The sequence below is a fragment of the Nelumbo nucifera genome, chromosome 1 (assembly GCF_055504915.1).
Source record: "Nelumbo nucifera cultivar China Antique chromosome 1, China Antique-T2T, whole genome shotgun sequence".
Taxonomy (NCBI): domain Eukaryota; kingdom Viridiplantae; phylum Streptophyta; class Magnoliopsida; order Proteales; family Nelumbonaceae; genus Nelumbo; species Nelumbo nucifera.
Genome location: NC_142649.1, coordinates 170057019 through 170084850, shown reverse-complemented (window position 1 = coordinate 170084850; position 27832 = coordinate 170057019). Strand labels below are relative to the sequence as shown.

The window sequence follows — 27832 nt, the reverse complement described above, 5'->3', positions numbered from 1 at the left end:
GCCTCCTGGATTCTATGATACAGAGACAGGTAAGAAGGTTTGCCGACTGAACAAGGCATTGTATGGTTTGAAGCAGTCACCTAGAGCCTGGTTTGATAGGTTCAGATTAGCCATTGGAAAGTTTGGTTATGTACAGACCCAGTCAGATCATACACTATTCATCAAGAGGGTGGAGTCCTCTCTGATACTACTTGCAGTATATGTTGATGATATTGTGGTGACAGGAAATGACAGCCATGAGATTGAGTCCCTCAAACAGCTCCTTCATCAAGAGTTTGAGGTGAAAGATCTTGGTGCACTACGGTACTTTTTGGGTATTGAGGTTGCTAGATCCAAGTAGGGGATTTTTATCTCTCAGAGAAAATATGTTCTAGATCTGTTGGCGGAAACTGGAAAGTTGGGTTTTAAGCCGGCTGATACACCCATTGAACAAAATCACAAGATTAGTGCAGAGGGCGGGGAGCCTCTTGAAGACAAAGTTGTGTTCTAACGGTTGGTTGGAAAGCTCCTATTATCTCTGCCTCACTCGGCCAGATATCAGCTATGCAGTTAGTGTTGTTAGTCAGTACATGCACTCCCCCTAGAACTTCTCATCTTCTTGCGGCAGAGAGAATATTAGCATAATCACATGAGGGTGGAAGTCTATACAGATGCCGATTGGGTTGGGAGTGTTGATGACAGAAGGTCTACCTTTGGATATTGTGCCCTTGTGGGAGGTAACCTTGTCTCTTGGAGGAGTAAGAAGCAGAGTGTTGTTTCCCGCTCCAGTGCTGAAGCGGAATACATGTCAATGGCTAACGGAGTGGCTGAAATCTTATGGCTGAGGTCACTATTTGAAGAGTTGGGTATTGACTATGAAAAGCCCTTAATGCTGTATTGTGATAATCAGGCAGCTATTAATATAGCCCACAACCCAGTGCAGCATGACAGAACTAAACATATCGAAGTTGATCGACATTTTGTGCGAGAGAGGGTCACATCACAAGAAGTGTGTCTTCCGTACATCACATCTAATATGCAGCTTGTGGATATCCTCACCAAGGTTGTACCAAGGAAGAAGTTAGAGACAGACCTATCCAAGTTGGGAATGATAGATATCTACTCCCAACTTGAGGGGGAGTGTAGAGTACACTAATGTGGGCTCCACAACAGTGGTCCCCACTGTGTTCGTAGGACAGCATGTGTAGTTATTTGATAGTAGTGTCAGTTTGAGTCAGTTTGTTAATTCAGTTGTTATTTATTTCAGTTTTTATTTACTTTATTTATCATGTAAGTACTAAGGGCAGATCTGTCCTTTCCATTATGTACTGAACATAACCTATAAATAATAAGAGAGTGGCGGCGGCAGATCTGTTAGAATCTGTCCCTCCTTTCAACCCTTTGTGTTCTCCTGTTTCTCTTCTATTCCTTCTCCTTTCTCTCACTTTTCTTCTGTTTTGTAAACCTAAAACCTATTAGGATTCAAGACTGATTACAGTCTTGATCTTCTACTGATGATATTGTAGTGACTTGTAATGATGTTTCAGGAATTCATGATCTAAAATCTTTCCTCCATACAGAGTTTGAGATTAAAGATTTGGGGGAACTGAGATACTTCCTCGGCATAGAAGTTGCTTGATCCAAGGATGGGATTCTTATCTCCCAAAGGAAGTATGTTTTTGACTTGCTCTCTGAAACTGGAAAGATGGGTGCTAGACCAGTTGTTACTCCTATTGATATGAGTCATAAACTCTCTGCTTCAGATGGGACATTGTTAGAAGACAAATGAATCTTCCAGAGACTTCTTGGGAAACTTCTGTACCTATGCATGACTCGGCCAAATATTGCATATGTAGTCAGTTGCATTAGCCAATTCATGCATGCTCCCCGAGACACTCATATGGCAGCAGCAGAGCGAATCCTATGTTATTTGAAGGGCTCCCCAAGAAAGGGAATTCTGTTTGTCAAGCATGGTCATATGAAACTTGAAGCCTACACCGATGCTGACTGGGCCGGAAACATTGATGACAGAAGATCTACTTCTAGGTATTGTAGCTTGGTGGCTGGTAATGTTGTTTCTTGGAGAAGCAAGAAACAATCGGTTGTTGTTCGGTCTTCAGCTGAAGCAGAATACAGGGCCATGGCACATGGAGTTTCTGAACTATTATGGCTAAAATCATTGATGAAGGAACTTGGGGTTGAACATGACAAGCCAATGATGTTGTACTGTGATAATCAGGCTGCCATCAACATTTCTCACAATCCAGTGCAATATGATAGAACTAAGCATATTGAAGTTGGTCGACACTTCATTAGAGAATGGGTCTCTTCGGGTGAAGTATGTCTTCCTTTCATCTCATCTGAAGGACAATTGGCAGATTTTCTCACCAAAGGCATTCCCAAGGCAAAACTTCAACATGATACTAGCAAGCTTGGCATGATTGACATCTATGCTCAGCTTGAGGGGGAGTGTATAGAAGATGGGCCGAATGGCCCATAGGCTGTTTATTCTTTCTTACTATTTATGTTCTTTTCTGTAATGGGCCTTATTCCGGGCCCATCCTTTCTATGTTATGTTCTTTGTAATTTCTTGCCCAACTAAGGGTCTCCTTGTAATTATTCAAATTTATCTTAATAAAATAGTGTTAGGGTGCTGAGAGGGAGTAATGTTCGAAACTCTCACTCTTAAAACCCTCATTGGCGAACTCTCAAGGTCTGTTCTCTTCAGTTTTCTTCACTAACCATCCAATGACGGTATAATTTTCTTGCATCCAATTTTCATAAGGTGGATCATCTTCCGGAGGAGCTTTCTTGCTCCTGGAAATATACCCCCACTTTCTATAGACATGAATTTTTACTGATTGTGACCATTGCCAAATAGTTGGTTCCATCTAGTTTGACTGTGGTCACAGCCAATAGAGAGTCAACAGGAGCTCCCGGAACCTGTCCGGATTCAGCAACACACTTGTTTTCAACTCCCAAGGTATCCATCTTCTTAAAACACTCCAAAAGAACTTCTAACAACTTCAATTGACAAGCAAGGAAGACAAGAAAAAATAGATACTGAGAACCAACCTCTATACAGTCAAACTTGTCAACTGCGTCTTAGCCGGAACTAGGAGAAAATTGAAAACACCAGCTGCTCCTTGTAGACTTCACAGAACACCAAGATGCTTGAATCGATCTTCAATAGGAAGAACAAGGACCCCTTCAAACATTGAGCGCCAAGGTGAAGCTCCCTTCGCAAGCGGAACTCTCCAGTTAATTAGGGTTTTTGGGCAAAACACCAGGGACTGTCAGAATGATGACAAAGACGGCATTCTTTTCTCCAAAAATCCACTAACAACTGGGCTATGAAAAGATCTTCAATCACTCATTCGATTCAGCTCTCCATACACATTGTGTATGGGAAAAAAGAAGAGAAGAAAGAAAAAAGGAGAGCCCGCTCTGATACCAAGAAGAAAAACAGTCTTTTGAAATAAACGGACTAATTAAAAAGGTGTGAAAAGGTGTTAGAAATCAGTTGAAAAGAGAAAGTAAGAGGAGAGAAGAAGAAGAAGAGGAAGAAGATGGCAACAAATAGGGTTTAGAGAGTAAACTTTCAAATGAATCCTCTCTTCCCTAATCCCTTTTCATTAAACATAATTTACAATATTTACAGAGAGGCCCTTAATTGGGCAATTAACTTAAGTAAACATAACATAAGAAAGGCCCATTAACAGCATAAAACATAAACAAATAGATAAACAAAACAACCTATGGGCCATTCGGCCCATTCTCTCTACACTTTGCTAAAGCATCAGCCATACCATTTGCTGATCTTCTTGCCCAAATAAATCTGACCACAATCTCCCTTTCTAAGCTTGAGATTTCCCTTAGCTGATGTCTGAAAAGCCACATGCCCAAGCTTCTAGATTGCAGCCAGCCTATTACCAGTTTGGTGTCTCTCTCCACTTCTATTTGTTGCAATCCGCAATGCTTTGCCAATTTGAGACCTTGGAGTAAAGCAAAAACTTTTGCTCTCAGGGAGTCTCCCACCCCTATAGGGTCTGAATACAGGGCCAGCACTCTACTTCCCTCATCTCTGAAAACACCCCCTATTCCCGAGGGGCCCAGGTTGCCAATAGAGCTTCCATCAAAATTTAGTTTCACTTTAGAACAAGGCGGTGTGGGTCCAACTTTCCTGAATTGATGGGTAGAAAGATGAGGAACCAGCTATGGCACTCCATCCTCTAGTGAAGTCAGAGAAAGAAAAGTCATTAAAAAGGTCCAAAGCTTTAAGCCAATGTATGATCCTGGAAGTGATGCCCTCTACAAGTGTTTCCTTGGTTTTTTCCTGTCCTTAGAAAGTCCTTTATTTCTCTCCTCCCACACTGACCATAATACAGCTGCTCTTGTTGTTTTCCACATCACCCTGCCTCTCTTCTTTGGCATCTGGAAGAAGCTAAAATCGAAAAGGTTCCGCACAAACGAAGGAGTCCACCTACAACCAAAGAGAGAGGAGAACCAATCCCAAATACAAGAAGTAAAATGACAGGAAATAAATAGATGAGCCACTGCTTCTCCATTCTACAGGCAAAGGCAACAACCATGAGGGGAAAGGCACCAGCCTTTCCTTTTTCTTTGAAGTACATCCAAAGTATTGGCCTTTTGGAGAACCACTTCCCAACAGAAAGCCTTACCTTTGGTGGAATAGGAGTAGCACATACTTGTTTTGCAGGGAAAGGGGTAGGAACAACATCAGTACCAAGTAAAGCATTGGAAAAAGAAGAGCAAGAGAAAAACCCTGAGGGGGATTCTGACCAAATTCTAGTATCTGGGCAAGACTGATCTAGGAAAACTGTACCCAAAAGAGAGAACAACTCGTCCATTGAGGCCACTTCTGAGTCTCTCAATCCTCTCCTTAGTCCCAGATCCCAAGAACCCTCATTCACACAAACAGAGGAAATGACTTTCAATTTGTTTAACGAAAGAGAGTACATAACTGGGAAACTGTCCTTGAGAGGAGCATTCCCAAGTAACCTCCCAAAACAGAACTTTGTTACTTGAGCAAGCATCATACCTTATGAAAGGTTGAAAAGAAGGTAGGGCTCCAATGATTGCTTTCCAAGGGGAGTGGTGAGAGGGCCTGGGGTTGACGCCAACATCCCATCCATTTGCTTCCAAACCATAAATGCTTACCGCCACCTTATGCCACAAACTCTCCTGCTCTAAGGGAAATCTCCATAACCACTTTCCTAACAAGGAGGCTAGGTTCCTTAAATATTATCAATGCCTAAGCCCCCGTCCTCTCACCTCCTAGTGACAACTTCCCACTTTACTAGGTGATCCTTTTTTGAGTCACCCGGTTCCCAAAGAAAATCCCTCATCAACTTTTCAATTTGACTTGCTATCTTTACAGGAAGCTTGAATGTGGATAAGAAATAAACTGGTAGCTTGGCCAAAGTAGACTTGATTAGAGTGATTCTGCCCCCTAGTGAGATGTGATTTCTCTTTCATCCTGCTAGTTTCTTTGTGAATCTTTCAAAAACTGGGTGCTAGAAACTCTCTAATTTAGGGTTTCCCCCTAAGGGTAAACCCAAACAAACCATAGGCCAATCACTTACCCCACAACCTAGAGATGTTGCCATAGGTATCACCTCTCCTTCCTGCCGGTTTAATCCCGCTACACAGCTCTTATTCCAATTAACTTTCAAGTTAGAAACCCTCTCGAAGTGTGTCACTAAGAGCTTCAAATTCTCCATTTCCTCTGGTTCCCTTTCACAAAAAAAGATGATATCATCTGCAAATTGTAAGTGTGTGACTATCACTTGATGTGTCCTAATTCTCCAACCTTTGATTAAATTTCTTGAGTCAGCCCTAGTTATCAACACACTCAAAACATCCGCTACCAGAGTAAAAAAGAAGGGGGGACAAAGGGTCTCCTTGTCTGAGACCTCTTTTAGCATGAAAGAAATCTCTAGCTACACTATTAACCAATATGAAATAGTGGCAAGTAGTTATACAACCTTTAATCCAATTACACCACCTCTCTCTAAAACCTCTTTTTTCAAAACATCCAACAAAAAGTCCCAATCTACCAAGTCGTAGGCTTTTTCTAGGTCAAGTTTACAAATCAAGCCCTTTTCACCTTTTCTTTTCCTATAATCCACACACTCATTAGCAATAAGGATTTGGTCAATGATTTGTCTCCCTGCTACGAAAGCCCCTTGATTCGGTGATATTAAAGATGGGAGTACTTTTTTAATTCTCAAGGCAAGAACTATGGAAATTAACTTATACATGCTCCCAATCAAGCCAATGGGTCTAAAATCCTTAGGATGGCGTGCACCCACCTTCTTAGGGATCAAAGCTAAAAAAGTCTCTTTTGCACCCAAATTAATTTTCCCTCTTTCAAAGAATTCTGAGAATACCTCCATCAAGTCCTCCCTTAAGATGTCCCAACAATCTTGATAAAAGGCTATTGTAAAGCCATCTGGACTTGGGGCTTTTGACCTATCCATAGAGAAAAGGGCCACTTTTATCTCCTGACTCTCAAAAGGTCTCTCCAAGGACTCCATCATTTCTCTATCACCCATCTTCCATTCAAAATCAACTAGAGGCTCTCTCACACTACTAGGACTGTCAAAAATGGATTTAAAATGCTTAACTAGGGCTGTTGCAATATCCTCTTCACTAGTCAGCACTTCTCCATTCCAATCCAGACTTTTTATCGTATTCTTCCTTTTCTTTCCACTTGCCAAGTTCTGAAAACAATCTTGTATTACCATCCCCTTCTTTCAGCCATTTGCATCTTGATTCCTGTCTCCAACTTGTTTCATCTCTTCTAAGGAATCTCTCTAGTTCAACTTTTAACCTCCATCTCTTCTCCCTCTCTGTTGCCCTCATACTTCCACAAGCTTCCACTAGTTCTAAATCTTGAATCCTTTTAATGATAGTCTCCTTTTTTTCTTCAACTCTACCGAATTCTTCTTTATTCCAATCTTTAATCCTAGCTTTCAGCTTTTATAGCTTCTTATAGAATCTATAACCTTTCCAATCCCACCAATCTTTTACTTTCCTTTTAAATTCCAGGTGGAGCAGCCACATATTTTCAAATTTAAATGGGCATGGACCTCTCAATCTTTCTTGTGACAGTCTAATTGGGCAATGATCCTACGTAGTTCTAGGTAGAGCTCTTACAGCCAGCCCTTTCCAAAATTCCTCCCAATCTGAAGAGAGAAGGAATCTATCTAACTTACAGAAGAGGGGCTCTTCTTGAAAGTTAGACCAAGTGAAATTAGCTTGTAGCATTGGCAACTCCCTTAACTTAAAGGAATTCACAAATTGGTTGAACTTCCTCATGCTTGAGGTGATCCTATGGTTGGGGTTGTTTGTTTCAGAGACAAATCTAATCACATTAAAATCACCATCCAAAATCCACGGACCCTCCCACAATCCTCTTATAGCTGCAAGCTTCTGCCAAGGCTCCTCCCTTTCCCTGTACGAATTTGGACCATAAACATTTGTTTGTGCCCATTCCAACCCATCCTGTCTCCTAAATTTTGTTGTAATTGTGGAACTACCAATTAATTCTTTGGAGCAATCCAACTCTTCATTTTTCTAGATTGTCAGAATTCCCCCCGAGGCCCCCTAAGATTGTGCAAAAGTCCAACTTAGTCCTCTAGAAGCCTAGACACTCCTCACCCATCTCTTATCTACTTCGAAAAGCTTTGATTCTTGGAATAGCACAATGTCTGGTCTCTCTTTTCTAAATACTTCCCTGATCACTCTTCTTTTCCTTGAACTCCCCAAACCTATTACATTCCAACTATTTATCTTCATCATGAAATCAAACCTTCAAACAACCCCCTACCTAAGGCTCCCACCTAATCCAATTTTCTTCCCTTCCTTCCGGTGCCACCTTTATCATAGTCCACTCCACACCTGAGCTTCTCCACCTCACTCAGCTTCTTTCTCCTCTTTGGTGTCTTTCCTAAGACCTTCCTTTTACTCTCCTATTGACCTGTGGCTTTCTCTCTTTTCTGACTCTTCTTCTGCCCCTTCCTTTTTGTTTTTTTAGCCGTTGTATCTTTTTGACTCTTTCTTCTCCCCCTTAAGGAATACTGTTTACCAAAGAAAAGAAAAAGAAAGAAAGAAAAAAGAAGAAACAGAAAAATGCTATACAAACATCTTATGTGAAACTATATGTAGTTCATAATAAATTGGGGCACTTTGTGGAACATAGCGTTTTTTATTACTCACACAAGCAGATTTTGTTAAGATTATGAACCTTGACAAGAAAGGAATGGCAGGAATCAAATACACTAGTAGACTACTAACTACTTGGTACATCGTTTTATGCTGACCCAAAAAGCAAACAAGCAAGAAGATGCGATGCTATGCCAAATTCAAGTTATCCCCCGGGCTAGGTATTCCTCACTCTAATTCCTGCCTGCCTGCCTCTTCCACAACAAAATTATACTGGGTTGACATGGATGCAAATTTCAATCATTGAAGAAGTGCCATCAGTCCAGCCCTTAGAAATATACCTGCTCTGATGTAACCTGAATAACTTAACAAATTTGTTCTGTGTGGTCTCTGAAAACATCTTCTATCCTTGATTCCCTTGGGTTTCTGAGGAAACACCCATCAAGTTGAGCTTAGTTCTTCCTTCTTCAGCTGCCATCCACACTATCTGCCGCCTTGGTTGAGCTGTGAATGTTATCTGCTTCCATCCCCAGATCCCCTTAATTTAGAGTCTATTCAGACACCTTTGAACTCGTCTCTTGTGGTAACCGAATGTGCTACTCTAACTGAAATAAGTTAGATAATGTATGAAGCCTCTGCCTCTTGTTTTCAAACATTCTAGCATTTTCTCATCCCATTCATTCCATAGAACCATTGCCCTTGTACACCTCCACAAAATTCTTCCCCTCTTATTCATGTTTTGGAGAAGTTGATTATTAAATAGTTTTATTACATCATGCGGGGGTTTAGAAGAATTGCCAAACATAGGGAAAAAGTGGTTCCATAAAACTGCACTAAAGCGGTAAGAGTGTAAGACAGGAAAAGATGATTAATGTCTTCACTATTCTTTAGGAAAAGGACTCATACATGAGGGGAGATTAACCAGATTTTCTATCTCCTTTGTGGCATCTCACATGTATTAATAATTTTCAAGGCCACTTCCAAACAGAAAATATTAGTTTTAGGAGGTGAACAATCCTACAGGTCCTTAGCCTGAAAAAAAGCAAGGGAAGGAGGTGAACATATTAATTTTTGGTCTAACTAATAACCATATGTTCTTGTTTTGAAAACAAACCATTTTTTGATAAAACTTATATTATGAAGGTGTTATTTGAGGTTTCCAGGTATCACATCATCTTAGCAAAAGCAACAATTAGGTTCTCCGTCAGCCAACACCCCTCCCCCACCAAAAATATGAAAAAGAAGAGAGATTTTTATGGTTCTCTTGATAGAGCACAATGGCTGAAGCTGCGGCATGATTAATGTAGCCACCTCCAAATGGTTGGGATTAAAGCTGTGTTGAGTTCAGTTGCAAGCTATGTTACCTGGATATGGCAAGGGAACAGTTGGTTACAGTATCAGATACAAAATTTACACTAAAAATTGAAGTGTCCAGCATGATATGGCACCACTGCACAGGTATCTGGGTATTATTTTGCAAGTTGGAACTAATAAATTATTAATATCTTGCAGCTTCACAGTTAAACCCCAATTTTAAGAACAACTGAGGAATCCATGGAAGTTTCAACTTTCAAGAGGGTGGCTGAACAATGAGCTTTAGATCTAGATGAGCACATCATTGGTCAGGTTGTCCTTACATATATTTTCCCCACCAACCTTCCTGTACCAAATCCATCTTACAAATGCAAGGAATTGCAATCCAATGTTTGGTTTGGTTGGCTAATCTAGGAGATATCCTAGACCAAAAGTTCCCTGATTAATTAATTGTCTGGTTTATATCATATTCTGCTCATTTACTGATTGAACAAGATTACTAGAATGCAGTAGGTTTTAATATCTGGGGTTTACAAAGATCATTCCTGGTGGAACCTGTTAAATGTTTTAGTTCCAACACCATTGGCATGGCAAACTTGCAGGCATATATGCATGTTTATGTTGCTCTGCTTCAAAATCCTTGAATTTTTTATGTTTCAATAGTAAAACTTTAAAGAGAAAGCATAAGTAATTTACCAAAATAGGATATATTAACACACATACTAATAAGATGCAGCCAGAATGATAATATCACAGTAAGGTATCCACCTAGATTTGTGCCCATAGCATTCAAGCTAGTTGCTCCACCAAGGATGCAAGGATGCCTTATTGCTTAGGTTATGCTTTGACAACTATGGTCATATCTGATTGAAATTGTCTCTTTCATTTTATTGGAGCTTGTAATTGGAGTCGTTCCTCAATAATACTTGATCAGGGGATTCCTCTGATATAATATTCACAATCAAGCTGCACACCAGGATTATTTTGCCTTCATTTATTTCCATGGATAACTCTGTGAAGAAGATTTTGATTTTTCTCATGAATAAAATTTGCTATGGCACTTCTGAAAGTAGCACCATACAGGTGGGTGCAGATAGAAATCTTCTTGTTAAGGATCATACTCATACTTTTGTAAATAAAGGGGGCCAAATTGGAGGTATGATTTTATTCTTAGTGAGTAATCAGATTTTACTGCAGTATATTGCTTTCTTCTAACTTTCCTATGTGTATCTTGGATTTCCTTTGCAGAGCTTGATTTTCGGTTTCCGGTTGGAGCACCAATACATGGAATCCGTGCTTTTTTGGCAACAAATCAGCTTAAGGTAACTCATCCCATATATGCCACTGAATATAGTTATTATTATTGTTATAATTGATTTGATAACAAAAGGTAGTATAATCAATCAAACCACACAAGGTTGAAGCTTACTATATAACTTTTTAAGCAAATATCAAATCTTAAAGTGAATTTTGAGAAAATTTGTATAGTAGGAGTAAATCTGGGGGAGGGGGAGATACTTGAGTGTGCAGACATTTTGGAGTGTGTAGTGTCTATTTGGCCTTTAAACTACCTTGGTCTACCTTTGGGAGATAATCCTCAAAGAGGGTTTTGGAGAGGTTTGAAAAGAGACTTGTCTCTTGGAAGAAAAATTCTCTCTCTCTTGGAGGGAGAATCACCCTAATTAGGTCTGCCTTAGCTAACTTGTTATTTGTTGGGTTTTAAGATTTTGGCAGGGGTGGCTAGTAAGCTGGAAAAACTAATGAGAGACTTCCTTTGGGAGCCAGGGGAGGAGGAGGACCATAGAGTTGGGTGGGAGGTGGTGTGTAGGAGTAACTTGGCATTGGCATTGGGATTTAGGAATATAAGGAAGAGAACTTGGCTCTATTAGGGAAATGGCTATGGAGATTTTCATTAGAAAAAGAAAAGTTGTGGGCTAAGATAATGGATAGTATTCATGGGCTTGCAGAGAAAGGATGGGACTTTGGATTCTAGCTAGGACTACAAGGGCATCACCCCAGAAAGCAACCCAATCCATTTTGCCTCTATTTTCTCCCTAGATCAGGTATGATTTGCACTCATGCAATCTCATTAATTTTTGGGAACATGTTTGGGTTGGGGATTATCCTTTAAAGACCAATTTCCGGCTTTCTTTGCTATCTCTACCTTTAAGAATGAATTGGTATCCACTTTCCTTGTACCCTCTAACTCGACATCTGGGTTCGTTTGAAACTTGGGTTCGAGAAGAGATATCAGAGACACAGAATTGGACAGGAACTTAACCCTATTATCTATCCTTGATGGGGTTTTCTTGGAGCCAATAAAGATAGATGGTAGAATTTGGACCCTCTCTCCTTCGGGTTCCTTTACTTGTGCTTCTTTCTTTAAAGCCCTAACATAAACGACTGTTCTTCTTGGTTTGTCTTTCCTTGTCAAAGAGGTGTGGTGTCAACCTGTTAGTTCGAAGGTCGGAAGTTTCTATTGGGAAGCCTTTCTGGGAAGAGTTTACATGAGATTTTCTTCAAAGAAAAAGGCCCAAAAGACAATTGTCTGCTCATTGGTGTGTCCTTTGTAAAGCTGCTGGTGAGTCCGGTTATCACTTGCTAATTTCCTGTCAATTTGCAAACTCTTTTGGGAATGGTTTACTTCTTTGTTTGGGTGCAAGTGGACTTTCCCGACGAATGTGCAAACTTGTTTACTTCCCCGCCCTCCAAGTGGCCAACAAAAAGGGCAAGAATTATGTGGAGATGTGTTAAGGCTGTTGCATGTTGGACTATTTGGGAAGAAAGAAATTCAAGGATTTTCTCAGAAAAGGGGAGAAGCTTGGAAGCAGTGTTAGAGGTGACTCATATAAGGGTAATACATTGGTTGAAAACTTTGGATCTGTTTGCAGAATTCTTAGTGGATGATTTGCTAAAGAAAATGGAAGGAAATCGCAAATTTAGCTTCAGTCAGGAAGGTCTCAAGTTCCTACTGGAACCCTCCACCTCTCAGTTTTATCAAACTGAATGTTGATGGCAGCAACAAGAGCAATCTAGGGCCCTCAGGTATAGGGGGTGTTATTAAGGGATGAAAAAGGGAATGCGATAGCCATGTTCTCTGGCCCAATTGGAGTGGGAGATTCTTTGAGGGATGAGATATTAGCAGCTCTGGAAGGGGTACAAAGGTTTAAAGATTTGAATGCCAATAAACTGATCATAGAAGGAGACTTTGATCGTTGATGTGTTTAGTAGGATTTTGTTGGAAGGGGATAGGGCTGGATCAATAAGAGGTTGAAGAATAGGAAGAAATCAAATCCCTGTAAACCACCTTTAGTTTGCAGATGACATTATAATTTTTTGTGAAGGATCTGAAGTGGTGAGAGTGCAGAATTTGAAGAACCTAATTTCTTTCTTTGAGAGTGCTTCCAACTTAAAAGATCAATCTTGAAAAGAGCTGTGTGGTGGGGCTAAACTTAGATCAGAGGGAGCTGGAGTGTGTTTCTGTATGCTTAGAGTGTTCCATTTCTGAGTGGCCCTTGACCTACTTAGGACTTCCCCTAGGCGTTAACCCAAAGGAGAGTCATTTTTGGGACCCTATGGTGGAAAAGTTTGAAAAAAGGCAACTGGCTTGGGAAAAGAATTATATCTAATTGGGGGGAAGAGTCGCCTTAATTAGAGCTACTCTCGCTGAAGGGATGAGAAATCCATCGTATGGACGCCCAAATCTTGCGGAATAGAATGGGCGAATTTCAAAAATTTTTGTCCATCCTACTGGGAATCGAATTCCCTATTTTAGAAAAATCATATTTTTCAAGGATCAATCTTGAACCAAGAACCGAACCAGATCTGAACAAAAGTAGTAGGAGAGGGATATACCTGATACGGAGAAATAATATCTCCCAATGGAGGTGTTCACGCCCAAGGAAGGAACCAAAAAATTGCTCCCACTGAAGATGGCGCAGTGTAGGATGGAGCAGAGTCAGTAGTGTTCTTCCCAAGAACCTGATCCTTCGCAAGAATCAACAGGACGACACGTGAGCATAGCTTCCTATCAGTCCCTTCACAAGAAACTGATATCAAGATCCAATCTTGATTTCTCCCACCTAACTAGAGATCGAACTGGCAGGTGAGGCGGTGGCAGGAAGGAGGCGGCAAGAAAGAATTTCGCAGGGTTGCTGAATTCTTCCTTCTGTGATTTCAGCTTTGAAGAGGATGTGAATGTATATCTACTAAAGGCTGCCGCCCCCTCCTCCTTTTATAACTTTAAAGGGATCAGCTCCTAATCCCATTAGGAGTTGCTGATCCAAATCATATTTGGATCAGAATTCCCTTTAAGTGATAAGGGTAAACCCTTATCTTATCTGCAGATTAGATCAGCCTTCTCCTAATCTCATTAGGAGGTTTCCACATCTGAATCACATTTAGATCTGGACTCTCTGAGTGGATAGGGTTAAGACCCAATCCTATCTGCTAATCCAATCCCAGAATTCGCCCCTTATTTAACTGATCAAATCAGCCCAGTTCGAAATGGGCTTTAGGCCCATTAAGGTTATGTGCTCACTTAGCCTTTTAAACTGCTGCCCAGTTGGGCTTCCTTGTATAGCGTGAGACCCAAACATTGATCTACACATCAGCCACATGGGTTCAGCCCAGCCTTTGTTACAAGGCTTGGCCGAATACACTGTTATGGACAGTGCATCCCCTGAAACCCATCACATGGGCTCTATGGGACCAACACTTACCCTAAGTGGTCCCTTGGCCAAGCCACCTTGTAACACCCAGGGACTGTGGGCAGATGCAAGATTAGCCCATCAGGTATTACCCTAAATGGTCTTACACTTAACCTCTCAACCCATAATGATCAAACACTGCCCGACAAAAGAGGACCTCTCCCTCGGCTACAAGGAACAGTGCTGCACTCTCTACTCACATGGATCCCGGGAATTAAAACCTTTTGCAAACGTTTGGAAACCATAATATATATACTTTTATATCTCATTTAAAATATATTTTGCAAAACAAATCTCAACAATTGAAATCGGCTGCCAGCAGTCTTGGTTTCCATCAGAGAGAGTGCATCCCCAATCATTACCTTTGTCCGACAAAGGGGCTGATCCTGTCACTATGATCACCCACTCAGATGAATTCTTAGACTGTCCCAACATACCCAGGTTTTGACCCCCGATAAGGATCTCACTGATTGACATATCAAAGACAGCCCAATCCGACACCTAGTGCAGTATCATAATCAAGTCTAGGGGTCAGGTGTAACTTTCCAGTTTTGCCCATCAATCTCCAAGGTCCAGGGCAATACTGGAAATCTGGTCCGGTTTAAAGATTCAATTAATCCTACACTGCATGTGCCTTGGGTCTCACCCTGGTGGCTGAGACAAGCCACCCCAACAATTGGCAGCACACCAGTGTCAGCCTTGGCAGGATAAATCTCCCCAGACTTATCCAATGGCTGTGAACATTCTAAACTAACACGAGTCTCATAAGTGTTCAGTTTAAGGGTATTACACAGAAACACACCACAGGAACATGAATCAAATATGTACTTTATTCATTTACAATAAATTCATAATGTACATCATTCTGATTGGAGCTAAGGGCATACAACTGTCTAACACTCGCTAGTCTCCCTATTTACTTTCTATCTGTTTTTAGGATACCCTCTAGGGTAGCTAAAAGGTTAGAAAAATTGATGAGGAACTTTTCATGGGAGCTAGGAGAAGAGAAAGATCAGATGGGAGGTAGTTAGCTGTTGTAAGGAAGGAGGATTAGAATTAGGGAACATAGTTAACAGAAATGAAGCTCTTTTAGGCAAATGGCTCTTGAGGTGGCCTGTGGAAAGTGAGAGGCTTTGGCATGAAGTGGTGGCTAGTGTCCATGGCTGTTTCGAAATTGGATGGGATGTTGGGGTATTTCAACGGGCTCGACTCACTACTCCTTGGAAGGCAATTTCTAGCATTCTCCCTAAATTCCTCCTCAACTTTGTAAGGCATGATGTTTGCTCAGGTAACTCTAATGTTTGGGTGGGTAATCAACTTTTAAAAGATCTTTTTCCCTTTCTTTATTCTATTTCCCTCTTTAAGAAGGAGCCTATTTTGAGGTTTCTTCGTCCCTTGGCTCTCCCTTTGTCTCCTGCCTAGGATCTTGGGTTTCGTAGAGGCCTAAATGATGAGGAATCTGTTTGTGTCTCTGAGTTATATTGTTGTTGGATTTTGCTTGCTTGGACCCTGTTATGGACGCCTTCCTCGGGAAGACGTACCATCGCCGCCAGCAGCAACAGGCACCTGACCCACCGCCAGCAGCAGCAATGATTCAGTGATACTCATCCTACCCAGTTCGGCAACAACAGCCTTATCTATATTAGATTAGCTCATTTGCTTGTTCTTATCTTATTGTTCTTATCTCTTATCTTATCTTGTTAGTAGCTTATCAGATTAGGATTAGCTTATCTTATCCTTAGCAAGATAGCACTGGAAGTCTCCCTATTCAGCAAGGAGACTCCCTTTGATTAGGACTCTTGTAATCTCCTATTTAAGGAGACCCCATTATTGAATGAGATATCGAATATTCAGTTTAAGGAGTGAGTTAGGAGAGTTGGTGATCTCTTGAACAAATCACCAGAGGCGCCAAGATAAGTTCATCAAGAGCAGGAAGGAACAAGGGAAAACAGGAGGTTTTCCCCGTGGACCGACCCGTGACGAGATCCTATTCCCGGGCCCTCAACAGACACCCTCAACCCAGATAAAAGAGTTTGGACCTTGGTGTTGAAAGGCTCCTTTACTTGTGCTTCCTTTTTAAATCCCTTTGCTCTTCTCCCTCCCCTTGGGTTTTCCCAGTGCAAGAAATTTGCTCTAGGCCTATCCCCTCCAAAATAACTACTTTTTGTTAGGAGATTTATCATGGTAAGATTAATACTTTGGATAACCTGCAGAAGAAGAGACCTTATTTGTGTCTATCCCCAAATTGGTGCACAATGTGTTAAGTGCAGAATGAGGACTGTTACCATTTGCTACTATCTTGCTCCTTTGCTGTAGATATTTGGACTTTGGCATTCTCTTTATTTGGGTGCAGGTGGAACTTGCTTTTTGAAGTAAAAATGCTCTTTATTCCGTCAACCTTTGGTGGCCAATGAAGAGATGAAAACTGATGTGGAAATGTATAAGACCAGCTACGGTATGGACTATTTGGGAAGAACAGAATGCCAAAATATTCCAAGGAAAAGAAAGGAGTCTTGAGGAAGTTAAGGAGAGTATTTTAACAAGAACCATCTTTTGCCCAAAGACTTCTGATTTATTTGTGGATTATTCCTATGATGACATTTGGAAGGGTTGGGTAATGGTGGCATCTATAGTCTCTAAGAAGACTAGGAGACAGGTAAGGTGGACACCTCCTCCAAAAGGGGTTGTAAAGCTGAACTTTGATAGTAGCAGCCAAGGCAACCCAGGGCCCTCGGGCATTGGAGGGGTTTTGAGGGACAAGGATGACAACATTATCTCTTTATTCTCAGGTCCAGTGGGAGTTGGAGACTCAACAAGGGCTGAAATATTTGCAGCTGTACAAGGCCTACAAATTGCTAACCAACTTGGGGTGATGAACCTACTAGTAGAAGGTGACTCCGAGGTGGTAGTGGGTTGGCTGCTGAATCTGATCAGTGCTGTTTGGGGCTACAGAGGTCTCCTGAAAAAGGTAAAATGGATCACAAGGAATATGCCAGTCAACTTCCAGTGGATTAGCAGATCAGCAAATGCTTTGGAAGACTCTCTAGCCAAACAAGGGGTTTCTCGGGCTTCTTTATATTGGAATAATCTATAGTTCTGTTCTGTTTTTGTTAAGACTTGGGTCTATACTCACCTTAAAGGGGAGGTAGCGTGCATCCTCCAAGGCTGATTGTTCTCTCTTTTGTTCTCCTTAATAAAACTACTTATTCATTCATCAAAAAAAGGAGACTGAGACTGTAGTGAGCTGGCTAAAAGAAGACAACTCTAGGCTTTGGAACTACAACAATGAAAAGAGGAAATTTAAATGGCTGACTAAGGACATTGAAGTTCTATGCACATGGGTAAAGAGAAGTACAAATTCATTTGCAGGTGACTTAGCTAGGCAAGGGGTGAATAGGAGTTCTGTTTATTGGGCTCAGTTGTATTTGTTCTTTTATTTTGGGTGTATGTTGGCATTTTTGCGGAGTTAAGATATTTTAGCTCCCCTCCTCTGTAATCTTATTCTTAGTTAATGAATCTTACTGTTATTGATAAAAAAAATAAACCATACAAGATTAAGAGTTTAATACATATTAGTGCAATAAAGCACAAGCTTTATTCACTTATAAACTGACCCTCCCACAACTTGAAGGATTTATTGCATGAATTTCCATTTTACTACAATATCACTTGTTGTGGATTCCAGTCTTTTGAAGATTGGCTCTAAATGAAGCAGCCCAATCAACAAGCTCTGATATGGCATGTTTGTGTGATTTTGGGTTGACATTTTAGTTTGTCATTTTCTTCCAGGTTTCAGGGGTATTTTTTAAAACTTTATTTACATAGTGGGGGTCCAGCTACTGGGAATTGTTAGTTCAGTCATTGTTTAGTTTTCTAATAATTAAAAGAAGATTTATTAAAAAAAAAGGCCAAAGGCAAAAATTCAAGCAAAAGAGTGGAAGGAGGACATGATAAAGCTTCCCCCCATGGTACAAAGATTATAGCATCCTACTCATTAGAGAAATAAGAAAATTAGAAACTGTAAATCTCTTAGGATTAACACCAAAGAAATTACTTTCTTTCAATGGCTCCAATTACTGCTTTGACCTTACAGGGTTTCCTATAAAAGTTCAAAATTTCCCCTCTTTCCATATGCACCAGCCTGTGGCAAACAGAGTAAGATTCCAGCTTGTTGCTTATCATCCATAAGGCTTGCTAGATCATTGAGGACGACCCATTGTTGCCTGAGAAGCTTGAGGAAGTGCCACCATATTTGTAATGAGAAGTCACAATGAAGTAGGAGATGCTGGGCCAATTCCAAGAATGAAAGACAAAATGCATTAGCTGTTCAGCACCACCCCTTTGGTGAGGAGGTTTATCAATGGTTAGAGTTCTGTTGAGAGCCATTATTTGCTTATTAAAGTTTCATGGAATAGGTAGTTACAGTTTTTTCTTTTCTTTCAGTTTTGTTATCAGTGGAAGTTCTATAATTTTTCAAGTAACACTGTTTGGGAAATCCAGGAGGTTCAGGGATTTGGGGTTTTTTTTAGAGACTATGATGGGTATGTACTAGCCTTATTCTTGGGTGCTATTGGTTATGGAGACTCCATAAGGGTGGAATTGTTGGTTGTGTTACATGGACTTAGACTGGGAAAACTTCTAAATTACAACAACATAGAGGTAGAGGGAGATTCAAGGTTGTGATGTGCTGCTGCATTCAGAAACAGCGCAGGCCCTTGGATTGATCGTAGGCATGCAATAGGAGAAATAAATAAACTGGTAGGGGAATTGGGTAGAAGATTTAAGTGGATGATCCAATCAGTAATCAGCAAGTAGTATGGCTGATGCTTTGGCAAGACAAGGAGTGGGTGGAGCCAATGGTTTTGGGGTTGACTTCCAAGGTTGCCTTGTAGGTTGAAAATTAAAATATAAATGTGGAAGAGTGGGTAGTATATGCTAGCTTCTATAAGGTGCTTGGAACACTTCTGTGTATATCATTTTATTTTTAATCTTAATACTAATAAATTGACATGTTACTGATTAAAATAATCCAGTCCAGTATGGCTGGGTTTCCCACTATAGCAACCTATTAGAAGACTTACTTGATTTCCACTATTGAGGGGCCATTACTTGTTGTAATGGTAAAATCTCGGGCTAGTTAGTGTGAGAACATGGGTTCAGGTCCAAGAGCGGCCACTTTGTGCAAAAGAATGCTAAAGGTTAGGACCATAACCAGTCCACCCTCCCAAGACCCCAGATAGCTGGGACCAAGACTGTCATTGGGTAATGGCCTTTTTAAGGCTTGATTTCCACTTTTAGTGAAGGGATCTTGTTGCTCTGGTGCTTTTGTTGACTTGGTGAGTGATTTCCAGCGCCTAGGAGTAATTATTAGGATCCTAGAATGATTCTAGTCCTCCCGTTGTCTCTATCTTACACATTCTCTCTTGCTATTTTAGTGTTGCCACTGCTAATAATGCTTGTTGTTGATGCTCAACATTTGATAAATCTACACTGTTTGTTCTAGTTTACAGCAGAAACTAAGTAACTAGTCAATCTATTATTGGATTCCATCCATTATCTGAACTTTAAGCCTTAGAAATGTTCTAGAGGGTATTTCCCTATATAAAAACCCCAAGAGAGAAATCCATTGCACCAGTGTGGGTATTTCCCCATATAAAAACCTCAAGGGAGAAATCCATTGTACCAGTGTTGGTATGATATTTTGCCAACATGGAGGATATGCATGGCATGAGACTATGTTAAAAGTATCCTGGATTCACCAATTTTGATTGTTAGGGAATTTTTGTCTTAGCTAATGCACTTATTCCTTTCAACTATCTTTTTCTTGTATTATACTAGATTCTCAACATCAACATATATTTCCTTTATTTACCTTGTTATTTACTAGGTGTAGAATATCTGATATCAACTTTGTTGACCAAGTTTCTTGGTTGCATTTACATGCATATAATGAATTTCTATTATGTTTCTTAAATGCAGACTTATGATAAGGCAAGGAATGCAGTGGCTCTTGCCCTAAGTCCAGTTGTCCGGGCTCTTGTTGATCCAGATGGTGCAATGATGGACATAAGGAACTTGGATAATGTAAGGATTATCTCTCTCTCTCTCTCTCTCTCTCTCTCAGATGCCGCGTCAAGGGGCAGAAAGGGATTCTTTGTTTTGGGCTAAGCTGTAACGTTAGTGTCTTTGTATCTTTGTATTTTCTTTTTTCCTTTCTTGAAGTTCTTTGTAACTCTTGGAAGATAAGTGTGTTTGTCTTCCACTTGTAAATTTTCTACTGATGAATTAATGAAAGTGTTATTGATAAAAAAAAAAAATGAATGGGGGATTCCAGCCATACAGTGAGGGACTGTACTTATCCTCCAGGACAACACAGACACCAGAAAGAAATTTTACAAATGCATCCATCATTTCTCAAACAGGCTGCTATTTTATTTTCTAATGTTTATTCTTTTTATCTAGAAAAGGAAATACATTGTCACCTTTCACAAGGTGCACTTTCTCTTATTGTTTTGTCAAATTAGCTACAATACCAGGATACCTGTGCAACAGTGCTCTATTCTGTTGGATACTCCAATTTTCAGTGTAAATTGTGTATCTAACACTCTCTCCAGCACTGTCCTTGCTGTATATGTATAACATAGCATATTATTGGTATTCTTTTAGAGTATACAGCCTTTTTGCTAAAATTCCTTGTATTTCTAAGGTATTGTAATGGGTGTATTAATTGCATAGATGCCTATGCTTTTTCTTTTTACTCATAATTCTCGTTCAATAATTGGATGCCACTAAAACTTTCTATCTACAGGTTAGCTTCTCTGATTGGTTTCTGTCCAAAGGTGGTACACGAATGAGTATCCAGAGAATGTGGGATCCTGTTGCTTATGCCCTGGGATTTATTGACTGTGATAATATCAGTGCCCGTTGCATGCTCACTATATTTTCATTGTTTGCAACCAAGACAGAGGCTTCCTTACTCCGCATGCTCAAGGGTTCTCCTGATGTTTACTTGAGTGGTCCTATCAGAAAGTACATTATGGACAAAGGGGGCAGGTATGAGTACAATGATAGGGAGCGTATGCAACCAAGATGCTATTGCATGTCTTTTGTTACAATAATTTGACATGTTTGATTTCCTCTCTCTGCTTTACAGGTTTCATCTCAGGTGGGGATGCAGAGAGATACTTTATGATAAGTCTGCTGATGGTGATTTATATGTTACTGGACTTGCCATGTCTAAGGTAAGATTACTTGCAGTTCCTTTCTGGAAGCTCTGTTGTGCAACACATATTTCTAACTTACATAGTAAAGATTTAACTGTGTTTTTGTTGATTTGTTTGTTATGTGACATGAACTGCAACTGCAGTTCACTTCCTCTTTTGAAATTTTTGGTGTACATGCATATGGCATATAACTTTTTATTGATTAATGGAGTTGCAAATTGTTAAAGAAAGGTTTGGACAAATTGTTTACTCTAACCTATCCCATCATTTTTTTGACCAGTCTAACCTACGCCATCATTTACCGCTCCATCCTGTGCTTGTATGCATGAGCATGTGGACTTTAAGTTGTAATCCCACTTTACTTCTTTTCTACATAATCTTAATTAATTGCCAACTTGTAATTGGTTAACTACTTCTTTGGATTCTTTTACATGCAAAGATGCCTTGGAGGTTTCTAGATTTCTTTTTTCTATTGGGTTCTTGTGGGAATTGCTGTAAAAATTATAACAAAAAAATGTCGTTTAAAGTCAAGTACCTTCTCTATAAATCTTCTCCGTGTTAGAAATCTCATGGTTTTAATAATAAAATAAGAAACTTTTAATCTATTAGCTTTTTTTTTTCTTTGGGAATATACAGAAAACCACTATATATCCACATTTGAAACAAACAGAAAACTTTTCTCAAAAAAGATATCAAAAGATCTATTTGTTATTACTTAAGGCAGAGTTGGTGGATGAAAGCCACTATATATCCACATTTGAAACAAATAGAAAACTTTTCTCAAAAAAGATATCAAAAGATCTATTTATTATTATACTTAAAGCAGAGTTAGAGGATGAAGACTGGTTAAAATCCAGGTCTATTGTATTAACACTAATAGGCTTTACCAACCATCTAACTGGGCCTTCCGGATTGGGCATTCTTGTTTCTTGAAGATATACACAATTTTGAAAGTTTTGAAAATCAATGAACTGCACATTTTTTTTTTCTTGGAGGGTTTGGGTTTGGACAGCATATTTTTTATGAAAAAAGAAGCTAGGAATCATTAATGATGCTGAAATCACAAAACTATCCAGGTGCCATGTGGATACATTACTGCCCTAGATAAAAGCCATCCGATAAAAAACAAAAGTAAAATAAAAGACAAAAACAGGATCAGCTACATCTACACTGTGTAGCCAGTACTCTTTCCTTGAAGAATATATGGTTGGCAAAGATTTTCAACTGTGGAAATATCATTGATGGGGAACTGAAATTTTAGAAATTAAAAGTTTTACTTTGTTCCTAAAGTATTAATGTTTTTATTCTTTCTTTTTAATTCTTAGAACAATAATGCATATGAGAAAAATGAAAATAAATAAAGAAATGCACACATATATGCAATCCTTAGTGCCTAGAACCTTTCCATGTGGGATCTGGCATTTTGAATGCCTACAATGTGAGCAAGCATGAGACCCCTTCAAAACTACTAGTCTTCAGGTGCATATAATACATCTTCCACTATCTCATCCTCCACCCGACTTTCTTTCTCTTATGTTCTGTCCTCTTTCATAAGAACCTATATATTTTTCTCTCTTAAAAAATTATTTAAATCATGAAAAATTATCATGAATATTAATTTTTGCTAATTAAAAAATTGAAATAAATAAGTTACTAGGGTACTCACATAATTATATATGGACAATACCCTCTCTGTTTCTGTGTGCTAAGATGCAGACATAAAGGAATTTGATATTTTGTGAGAGGACCTTTTAAATGAATTGATAATGTATGATGAAAATCCTGGATGAAAACGAAATGAAAAGTAGTTGTTTAAAATTGGTAATGCATGTGTGTAGATTCATTTGCTTATTTAAAATATCAATTTGAGCTTCTGATAGAGAACTTAAGAGAGGCCATTACCCAATGTTGGTCTGGCTATCCAGATTCTTGGAATACATTTAAACCATGAGTTGGATTTGAAAATGCTAAATAGGTAACACTATTTTCAGGACTGATAGGAGTAGGGGACTTGGGCAAGAGCAGAAATAACAGTGAGGGTTTAAGAATTTGGAAATAGAATGTGGTTCAAAATTAGTAATTTCCTGGATGGATGACAAAAGTCCTGGTAAGTGGAATTTCAGACATCTAATTAGAGAAATAAAGATCTTAGCAAAGGATCTCAAGGCAAGCTTCAAATGGGTCAATAGAACAGAAAATGGGATGGCTGATACTTTGGCAAAACAAGGGGCACATAGTCATCAACTATTCTAGGCAGACTTGGGATAATCTTGTAAATTATGAAAAGCTTTGCTTCTCATACGTCTAAAATTGATCTTAATCTGTACTATTTTTCTCCCTTGTAATGAAATGAAATTCCTTTGATTCCTGATAAAAAAATGCTAAATAGGTATAAAGTCAACTTCCATAGATTGCTAATCTCTTTTACTGCTCAGATCTCCAAGGATAATTTCTTGTGTCTGTTAACTGTATATATTGAATTCAGTCTACAGAAGTAAACTTCATGTTTCTTTTTTTCTTTCATCTCAGGCCACGCAGAAGAAAATAGTGAAAGCAGATGCCTATGTAGCAGGTCTGCTGTTAGACTTTCCCCTATTATCATTGTTCTATGTTTTGTTTCAGGAGTGCAAATTTGAATGAAATGAAATTTACATTCCCATGGCAGCATGTGACGTCCCTGGAATCAAAAGATTACTTCCACCACAATGGAGGGAATTGGAATTTTTTGATAAAATATATAAACTAGTTGGAGTGCCTGTTGTCACTGTGCAACTTAGATACAATGGTTGGGTTACAGAGTTACAGGATCTGGAAAGGTCAAGGTGACTACTCTTTCATTGGCCTTGGAATGAAACTATTTACAGTATGATGTTGAAAGTCTCCATTTTACAGGGCTAGTTAGTAGTTACGAATCTGGTATCCTCATGACTAGCATATCAGGATTTGGTATTCTTGTTCGCATATTCCTTACAGTATGCTTCAACCTTGTGATTTCTAGGCAATTGAAACAAGCCGTTGGGTTGGATAATCTATTATACACTCCAGATGCGGACTTTTCCTGCTTTGCAGACCTTGCACTTGCATCCCCAGAAGATTATTATATTGAGGGGCAAGGTTCACTGCTCCAGTAAGGATGAATTTCTTTGTGCATTTAATTTGAGGTTTATATTAGCAATGTGATTTCTTTTCTTGGTGAAAAGGCAGCAATTGCCATGATTGGATGCCTTTAAAATGTTAACTATTCCCTACAATATTTTGTTCTACCACATGTATTTTCTTCTCTTTTCTTTGGTTATCTTCATTTTATCAATAACTAGACTTTTTATTCTAACATAATTTATGTACTATACTTTTGGTTCCTCACCTGGTAATGCCAAAGTATTCTGTTTTCATGGAACTATTATTCTGAAACCTAATGTTACACCTCAACCCATGAATCTTACAATATTTTTGAAAAAAATATTTGCTTGTTAAATTGCTTAGATAAATTACATGTATATTGATATTACTAATGACAAGGTGAGAAATCTCACAACAAAGCCATGGAGTCCAAATAAGGACAAAGTTGGAACCCAAAATTAAAAAAGTGAATAAAGTTGCAGTTTAACCATCCTAAACCATAGGGCTGTTCATTAATCGGGCTAAACCAATCAAACCAACCAACCCAAACCAATTCGATCCGAGTTGGTCGGTTTTGTTAACTTTTCGATCGGCCTCGGTTTAAAGACATAAATAAACTGACTGATTGGTTTGGGTCACGGCTTTTGAATTTACAAACCGAGTAAAACCGACCCGAATGGTTGTATATAGTGGGATACATAATGTATTATAGTCGTTTAAAAAAAGTCAATTCTTTCTCACATGTGATATGTTTTGTAAAGTACTTTTTCTAAGACATCACAAGACAATGACATGATCTACCAAGTTTTGTAGGCCTGCAATCCTAGCCCCTACCCCTAGGCCTATTTTTAGGCAAATGCGTACAACTCCTTTCATTGTTTAATTCTTTATCCCTTTTTCATTAAATTTGTATTTTGATATTTGATTAAAATATTCAAATAATTATTTGTTATCAAAACAAATGTCAGAAAACCTGTACCAATCATAATGATTTCCCCTTTTCTTTTTTATTTTCAATTTTCATCTCATTTCATACAAAACCCCAAGCTACAACCTATAAACAGCAAAAATACAAGAAAAAAGTAGTCTCGGTTCAGTTAAAACTGACCTAACCGAGCATCCGACAGCATTATTTTTAATCGGTTTGTGTTAGTTTTGGGTCGGTTTTGGTTGGCTAATAATCCAACCCGAGATGTTCGGTTTGGTTGCTAAAATACTATGTAACTGAACTGAACCAACCCGTGAACAGCCCTACTGTAAACCATTCATTGAGTTTTTCTGCTCTTCTCCAAGACAATCTGGAAAGATATAAGTGTTTCTTTCTTGGGATTTAGTGTGGCTTGGGGCCCAATAGGGGCAAAGTTCTATACACTAGACCTGGTTAGTAGGGTTAGGGTAGCAGGAATGCACAGGGCCCACTGACAATACACAATGTGGAAATCCTATGTTTCCAAGGGTTTGAATCTGTACCCCCTCAAAGGGAGGGGTGCTAACTGACCACCTAGAGAGCTAAGACTACACGGTCATTGGCCAAAGATATACATGCTTACTTTTCCATCAAAGCTAAGGCAATTCTATCAATGTGTAGAAGTTACAAATACAATACAATGATATCATAGCAAATGAATGAGGGAATACTAATAGAGCATTCTTCTTGGTTGGTCCAAAAGCTGCAAAATTACAATCACTTTATGTCTTAACTTCATTCCCTACATCATAGGAAAATAAACATATGGGCAACTAAAACATCAAGATGAATGAATTGATCTAGTTTGTGTGATTTTTTTTTTTTAATTTTAAATCCTATGATATTTTTATATATCCGTATTTTACTCAACTAAGTCTCAAATTGGCCACTCCTTGGTTTCAGTCTGCCTCAAACTTTGATAATGCCTTTGCATCCACCACCTATATATGTGACCCCCATCCAGATAAATAAAGTGATTAAACTATCTATTGTTCTAGCCTATGCATGTATAGTTTGTATTGTCTTTTGTTTGACCAAGTTGTATTACTGTTTCTTTTAGGTGTGTGCTTACACCTGGTGATCCCTATATGCCCTTGCCAAATGATGAAATAATAAGAAGAGTCGAAAAACAGGTTGGTAGTTACCAAAAAAATCCTCTTCATACACTAAATCCAGTTTTCTTGACATTTCAATGCATAATGTTTGCATGTTAACTTATAGGAAAACAGATAAATATTCATCTATATAACTAGTTCCTGCATTACTTTGGCAAAGCCTTTTTCTATGCAGAAGACAGTTAAATGTCCATGCAGATGTCTTCTTTTTCTTTTTTATTTTCCTTCTGTGGCCATAGGTTACATAGTTCATAAAACAGACTACTATTCATGCAGTGTGAACATGCTTTATTGCTAACTTGGTTTAGATATAGTTCTGCCTGTACTTCCTACACTTGTACATCCAGGCTTAAACGCCATGCTCGACAGTTGCTGCAGATTCCTTGACCAAAGCCAACAATTGAAGACTATGTCCGTCTATTTAATATTTACTAGCTCATAAGCATTTCATCATAGGCTTTGTACAATTCTCACCTCTGAGGAAGAAATCTTTTGTTACCATGCATTTCTCTACAAACATTTTCTTGGAAAGAACTCTACCATAAAATTCTCCAGTTCATTTTCATATTATTTATCTGTTTTTTAAGATAGCTTGGAGTTGAAAGTTGTAGTAACTTGTGCTAGCTAAAGACAGAATAGGTTTCTTAACCGCATCTAACTTTCTCGTCTCCTTTTATCAGGTTTTGGCTTTGTTCCCATCTGCTCAAGGTTTAGAAGTTACTTGGTCTTCTGTAGTCAAAATTGGGCAGTCACTATATCGTGAGGCACCCGGAAATGATCCTTTTAGACCAGATCAAAAGACCCCTCTGAAAAACTTCTTCCTTGCTGGCTCCTATACAAAACAGGTGATGTTGCATCTCCTTTTTATTATTTTCATTTTTTGTTACAGTGCAATGAATAGAATGGGATATCGAAAGAGGATTCATCTAGCCAACCTCATATGGTTGGGACAAGACTTGGGTGATTATGATGATGATGATGATTTTTGTTACAGTAGGCCATCCCTCATGTGGTTCTTGAAGCTTGGATTTGTTTCTTCTTCTAGGTTCTAGGTATCATACTGGATGTATTGCATACTATTGCTTCCTTGTAGGTATTGATTTTCTTGCTACTAGTGATTTTCCCCTCCAGAGTTTATAAATGAAGCACTCACGGGACTGCTAACATATTTGTTCTATGAGATTATGCCATGTATATTCATTACATTTATCTTTT

General features: G+C 39.0%; 1 protein-coding gene across 3 annotated transcripts in view; it reads left to right on the top strand.

Moving 5' to 3' along the window:
* The window catches only part of ZDS (zeta-carotene desaturase), a 63669-nt gene that overhangs the window by 35313 nt on the left and 524 nt on the right, over positions 1–27832 (top strand). For 2 of the 3 annotated variants that reach the window (XM_010257720.3, XM_088895204.1), the window contains 10 exons: positions 10567–10639; positions 10732–10805; positions 20172–20276; positions 21001–21245; positions 21346–21433; positions 23945–23987; positions 24081–24237; positions 24414–24542; positions 26563–26635; positions 27298–27462. In XM_010257720.3, the coding sequence (XP_010256022.1) occupies positions 10567–10639; positions 10732–10805; positions 20172–20276; positions 21001–21245; positions 21346–21433; positions 23945–23987; positions 24081–24237; positions 24414–24542; positions 26563–26635; positions 27298–27462 (1152 nt within the window). Of the gene's footprint in view, positions 1–10566; positions 10640–10731; positions 10806–20171; positions 20277–21000; positions 21246–21345; positions 21434–23944; positions 23988–24080; positions 24238–24413; positions 24543–26562; positions 26636–27297; positions 27463–27662; positions 27711–27832 lie in introns of all 3 variants that reach the window. The other variant, XM_088895205.1, reaches the window with a different exon arrangement.